The sequence below is a fragment of the Zingiber officinale genome, chromosome 9B (genome assembly GCF_018446385.1).
Source record: "Zingiber officinale cultivar Zhangliang chromosome 9B, Zo_v1.1, whole genome shotgun sequence".
In the NCBI taxonomy this organism is placed as follows: domain Eukaryota; kingdom Viridiplantae; phylum Streptophyta; class Magnoliopsida; order Zingiberales; family Zingiberaceae; genus Zingiber; species Zingiber officinale.
In genome coordinates, this window is record NC_056003.1 from 19,200,091 (window position 1) to 19,207,214 (window position 7,124).

Consider the following 7,124-nt stretch of genomic DNA (forward strand, 5'->3'; position numbering starts at 1 on the left):
TCTAATCGATTACTATAATCGATTCAGAAGCTTTCTTTAAAAACCTCCTTCCACGAGGTGGAGAAACCTCGTACAATCTCAATACGAGAAATAAAACGAGAAATATAGCAAGAATATAATAAGAACAAGGAAAGTAAATACAACAATGAAAAACTTTTCTCTTGATCTCTTGTTGCTCTGGATTACCTCTTGATGATTGGAAAGTACAACAACAGTTCTCTTCCAAAAGCTCATGAACTAGAGGAGAAGGGCGGAGAAGAAGAAGTGATTTGGATATTCGCAAAATCCTTTATATCGCGTTGATTTAAGGCTCCTAATCGATTGACCTTATCCCTAATAGATTGTCACGCCCCGAGAGTAAGGTTGTCCGACGAAAATCGGACAGCACCTCCCCTGTAGCAGTGACAAATGAAACCGGTACACATCACCAACAGATAATACATATGCAAATAAAATCACAACCACACAGATAATATACAGCCCACACGGCTGGAAAATCAAACACAGCGGAAAACAAAAATAACAAGTATAAAGTAACAAAAACTCACCGCGGGCCGGCCCGGCTTGACTCCTCGACAAAACAACCAAATACAAAATAACAAGTCCACAACCCAATTATTACAATGCTAAATTCAAAGGTTTATCTCACAATAAAATGCAAAACTAAAATCGTAAAATCGTCCTCGGAAGCGACGTGGGAACGGCAGTCGGGATCCTCCTCCAAGTGTACTAGGATCGCTATCAGCTACCTGGTGAAATTACCAATATACGGGGTAGTGAGTATAAAGACTCAGCGGGTAATAGAGTAGACAGTGCATGAGTATCATAGACAGCTAAGAGTACAACAGGATACAGTCTCGGGAAAGATAAATAGCAGATACTACTGGGTAAACAAAGTATATATCCATACCTGAAACCATATCCTAGGCTAACAGTGTAAGGTCTGAGATAACATAAACTGCTACAGTATTGCTCATAACTACATGGTATCGTGTGAGGTATATATGTGTCAACCGTAAGTAAGTCAGTGTCTAAACACATATCACAGGTATAAATCTCAACCTATGTAAGCATAACAGCATAAATAAATGACAGCAGCATAGATAAGCAACAACAGCATAAATAAGCAACCAGCAGATATAATAACAACAGCGTATGTACGGATGGTCACCCCGCCCACCTCTCTGCACCACGACCCCTGTATAGTCGAGAGGCCGGATCGATGACAAACTGTACCACCCAAAGGCCGCAACTACTCTCGAGTGACCGGATGGACAGGTGCATAGTAGCTGAATAGCTACGTCTGCGACGGGGGTCCCTGCTGCCGCGACTCCAGCCGCCACTACCCATGAGTGGTCGAGTGTGGCACGACAGGACAAGCGGCACGCTCCAGCTACCACTACCTATGAGTGGCCGAGCGTGCGGCCCAGGCCAACGACCGCCTCAACCACAAGGGAGACAGGATCGTCGGCAATGCATGAACTGACATGATGCGAACAATGCAACAGTCATCATATATATATAAACAGAAACAAGTATGCTACATGAAGCCAGCATGCTCAGTAAGCTGTGTAAATAAACAGAAATCAAAACATGTAAACATGGTATCAGGTGTCTATATATATCCAATACCTAATATCTAATGTCTGGCATCTGGTATCTGGTATCTAATACCTAGTAAGATAGTATCTGCTAAATATCATCGATAGCAACAAGAGACTGTATAGATACCAAAATGAGTAGCTCAAAGATTTAGTGGATAAAGTATCAAGCACAAGAAGTAAGACGAGTGGAGTCAAGATAAATACTACATATATGAAACTAACTCATGCACTAAGATCGATATCTAAAGAAGCAAGTCAAGAAGTACCCGCCTCTAAGTGTAGGCTGAATCCAACGCCAATCTCGTCACGACGCTCGTCCTGATTAATGTCCTGCATCAACGTATTGATTTTAACCATATACGTATAAAACCAAATAATTAAGCCAATAATCAAAACAGGCATGCTAATCCGGGTTCCTTCATTATCTAAATACACCCTACACTGATCTACTCCACAACAATTCCCAAGCCCTAATTTATGTCCTCAAATCACACAATTCCCAACCGAACATGATCATCATTAGCAGTTTCCAAACATGAACTCGGTTCTATATACACTAGTATAATACAAAATCATCGCATTCCTCAACCCAACATACAGCTATCAATCTTCTAAAAAAAGTCAATCTAACAAACTTCACATTTCTATCAGGATCAACAAAATTCGTTACCTGAAGATTACATACCTTAATCACTAACCATTTCAGATCTGACCTCCTCACCCAATATAGAATCTGCAATCCTACACTTCTACACTGTTACAACCAATTAGCAACACACCAATCGATACCCAGCATTAACTGAATGCAATACTTACTCCACAAATCTAACATCTAGAGTGTAGAGGCCTTACCCTCTGCTTCCGGATGAAGAATCGCTGCTGGAAGATGGACTCGCTGCCACTAGCACACTGATGCTGCCCAATATTGCTGATCACAGATCCGAGCTCTCACAGAGCTATATGCATCACAAGCATCCCAAACGTTGCCTAATCAGTATCAAATTCAATCCGAAACCAACATTTAGATCTGCAACCTAACATCTATAGTGGTAGAAACCTTACCTACGAATCCCCGGATGAAGCACAGCAGTTGGGAATTGTGGTCGGACTCCTCACAGTGAGCCACTGCCAGAATCGAACCTCAGTCAATCCAACCTCTCATTCCGGCATCCCAATCACAGGTTTCAACTAAACAAAAATCCCAAAACAAGCCCCAAACCCTAATTGAAACAATCCTCACCTCCACTTACCTAGATGTCGAGAACCTCTGCCTTTGCCGAAGAGAACTCCGACGGGATCAGCCTGGCCCTAAGCTCGGGAAAACGAGTCAGCTACCTGGTTCTCGCCACTATGGAGCTCTGGAACAAGAGGTCTCACCCCCACGCCACCGGAGTTCGATTCCCCCTCTCCCGGCCGAGAATCCCTTGCGCGAAGCTACCCTTCGAAGATCTCTGCCATCACAACCTCTGTTAAAGGATTGGGGCTATCGACGACTTGAACGACGACCAGGTGCCGGCGATCGAGCGTGTGTACACGTTGGAGCTGAGGTCGGCGACGGATAGGGCAAGCTCGCGAGGGAATGGCGAGTTCGGCGGAGTGGATGCGATGGAGGAACTGGGGCGAACTGTAGGGCACTATAGTTTCCGTATAAATATAGTAGGGTTTAATTCCTCCATTTAGCATAAATTCCCTTTTAAGCCCCTTTCAAATGATAACTTCCATTACTTATTAGACTTAAACATTTTATCCCTTAAACTCCGCCATATCACCTCCAAATAATTCCAGTAAAATACCTAAAAATTCCCATAAATCATTATAGGTTATTTTATTTTGCCGCATCTCGCATTCTCCAAATTTACAGCCTAAATGCGTTAAATACAAATTACACGTTTCCCGTCCATCCATTCAAGGCCCAAGGAAATGTCAAGTCCCACCACTTCCAACACTTATAGATCCACCACCAGTTTCTAACCATCGAAATCCACATAACAACCTCTGACTTCTTGACGTACAACAAGTACCTCTCCAGACGGTAAAGATACCGCTATGTTACGTGTCTAGTGCATAGGTAACACCCCCCGAAAAGATACTTGAGAGATGAACAAATGGGTTCCACTAGCAACTATTAATAGTCCTATAATAAATGTATAAAGTAAAATAATACCTCGGAAGACCGATCTCTCAGCTCCCTGTGCCTCCTCTCGTGTGACCGCATAAACGCGACCCTCCTCTGATCTCAGCTGTGGCATGCCTGGGGTGGTCTGTGCTGGAATCGGAGGTGCCGTAACCTGCTGCTGATACTGAGACTGAGGCTGCTGCTGGTATGCTGAGTAGGGCTGAGGTGGATGAAAATCCTGCTGTACAGGAAATGCCTGATGGGAAGATACTGCGGCAGAATACTGTGTAGTCGCTGGTTCCTGACCCTGCACATGATATATCTGTCCCTGAGAAGGCTGGGGTCGTTGCTGACGTGACGCACCCTGAGTCGTTTGAAATCCCCTCTGTTGCCATGGCTGGGTGGGTCAATCTTCCTGAACAGTAACTTTAGTAGTCTCCAACTGAGCCTTCAAGGAACATTCCCGACTCTCATGGCCCGGAAGCTTACAATAGAAGCATATCGAATGATCCAACGGACAATCGGGTTTGAGGTGACTTTTCGAACCGCACTGGAAACACCTAATTCCACCACTGTCCTTCTTCCGATCTCTCTTAGGGAAACTAGTAGACTCGTCCGTGGTTCGCCCTGATTTCTGTGGTCGAGTAGATCCTTCGGAAGTAACTTGCAAGTCTTTACCCTTATTCCCTCTCTTCTGCGACAGCTGCTTGTCCTTACTTTTCTCTTGATTTACCTGCTGCTGAGTCATCTCTATAAACAGTGCACGATCCAAAACTTCTCGGTAGGAGCTACCTAGAAATCCTGACATCCTGAGCCGAATATATGCTGCTAAACCCTGGGTGAACTGCTGCATCCGGTCATAATCCTGTGCCACCAAATGAGGGCAAAACTCAGCCAATCTACAGAATTCAGCGTTGTACTCCATCACCGATCGATCGCCCTGCTTGAGATTCAGAAATTCCTGGCGTCGAGCTAAACAGAATGTGGCTGGAAAATACTGGCGCTCAAAAGCATCCCGGAACATCACCCATGTGATGCATTGTTCCCCAAAGATTGTCTTCTGCATCTCCCACCATCTGACTGCCTGATCCCGGAGATGATACGCAGCCAATTCCACTTTCTCTTCATCTGAACAACTCATGTATCCGAAAGTGCTTTCCAAATTCTTCAACCAGCTACGAGCAGCCCAGGGGTCTGCTCCGCCCTGGTATAGAGTAACCCTGTCCTTGACGGACCTTGCCAACAGTGGTATACGCGCTCTATCCCTCATCCAGTCAGTAGTAGCAGGAGTAGGAAATGCTGATGGTATCCCTGAGGGAATCCCCTGAAGTTGAAATTCCCGATTTCTACCAGATGGTATGACTGAAGGGATCTCCTGAGGCTGACGTCCCTGATCTCTAGGAGTCTGATGGGTCTGTCCCCGACTAACCGTCTCAACATCAGTTGGATCCCTAGAAGAATCTGCCTCCTGAGTCACTGGTTCTGGTTCCTCAGCCTCAATGGGTTGTTTTCGTGGTCGTCCCGGACCACGACGAGAACCGGCTACCGCTCGACCACGTCTCATACCTGGTGTAAACCACTAATAAGTACTACAAACAATATAAGTACGTACTCATAAAACTTACAGCCTATAACTTGGAGGTGTTCCGCCGCTGCGTGGTCCCAAATCCCAAAAAGTCACTTCGAGGAATAAAATCATGGAAAAATCCAAAACGTACGAATCTGACATCGTAAACCTGTGGCTCTGATACCAATAAATTGTCACACCCCGAGAGTAAGGTTGTCCGACGAAAATCGAACAGCACCTCCCCTGTAGCAGTGACAAATGAAACCGGTACACATCACCAACAGATAATACATATGCAAATAAAATCACAACCACACAGATAATATGCAGCCCACACGGCTGGAAAATCAAACACAGCGGAAAACAAAAATAACAAGTATAAAGTAACAAAAACTCACCGCGGGCCGGCCCGGCTTGACTCCTCGACAAAACAACCAAATACAAAATAACAAGTCCACAACCCAATTATTACAATGCTAAATTCAAAGGTTTATCTCACAATAAAATGAAAACCAAAATCGTAAAATCGTCCTCGGAAGCGACGTGGGACCGGCAGTCGGGATCCTCCTCCAAGTGTACTAGGATCGCTATCAGCTACCTGGTGAAATTACCAATATACGGGGTGGTGAGTATAAAGACTCAGCGGGTAATAGAGTAGACAGTGCATGAGTATCATAAACAGCTAAGAGTACAACAGGATACAGTCTCGGGAAAGATAAATAGCAGATACTACTGGGTAAACAAAGTATATATCCATACCTGAAACCATATCCTAGGCTAACAGTGTAAGGTCTGAGATAACATAAACTGCTACAGTATTGCTCATAACTACATGGTATCGTGTGAGGTATATATGTGTCAACCGTAAGTAAGTCAGTGTCTAAACACATATCACAGGTATAAATCTCAACATATGTAAGCATAACAGCATAAATAAACGACAGCAGCATAATCTAGTAACAGTAGCATAGATAAGCAACAACAGCATAAATAAGCAACCAGCAGATATAATAACAACAGCGTATGTACGGATGGTCACCCCGCCCACCTCTCTGCACCACGACCCCTGTATGGTCGAGAGGCCGGATCGATGACAAACTGTACCACCCAAAGGCCGCCACTACTCTCGAGTGACCTGATGGACAGGTGCATAGTAGCTGAATAGCTACGTCTGCGACGGGGGTCCCTGTTGCCGCGACTCCAGCCGCCACTACCCATGAGTGGCCGAGTGTGGCACGACAGGACAAGCGGCACGCTCCAGCTACCACTACCCATGAGTGGCCGAGCGTGCAGCCCAGGCCAACGACCGCCTCAACCACAAGGGAGACAGGATCGTCGGCAATGCATGAAATGATGCAACAGTCATCATATATATATAAACAGAAACAGGTATGTTACATGAAGCCAACATGCTCAGTAAGGTGTGTAAATAAACAGAAATCAAAACATGTATACATGGTATCAGGTGTCTATATATATCCAATACCTAATATCTAATGTCTGGCATCTGGTATCTGGTATCTGATACCTAGTAAGATAGTATCTGCTAAATATCATCGATAGCAACAAGAGACTGTATAGATATCGAAACGAGTAGCTCAAAGATTTAGTGGATAAAGTATCAAGCACAAGAAGTAAGACGAGTGGAGTCAAGATAAATACTACATATATGAAACTAACTCATGCACTAAGATCGATATCTAAAGAAGCAAGTCAAGAAGTACCCGCCTCTAAGTGTAGGCTGAATCCAACGCTAATCTCGTCACGACGCTCGTCCTGATTAATGTCCTGCATCAACGTATCGATTTTAACCATATACGTATAAAACCAAATAGTT

The 7,124-nt window shown here is 44.5% G+C and overlaps 1 protein-coding gene across 1 annotated transcript; it reads right to left on the reverse strand.

Moving 5' to 3' along the window:
• Window positions 1–4,126: 4,126 nt before the first annotated feature.
• Window positions 4,127–5,284, reverse strand: LOC122022863. Its single transcript, XM_042580977.1, has one exon. The coding sequence runs from the start codon at window positions 5,282–5,284 to the stop codon at window positions 4,127–4,129; it is 1,158 nt and encodes a 385-aa protein (XP_042436911.1).
• Window positions 5,285–7,124: the final 1,840 nt, after the last annotated feature.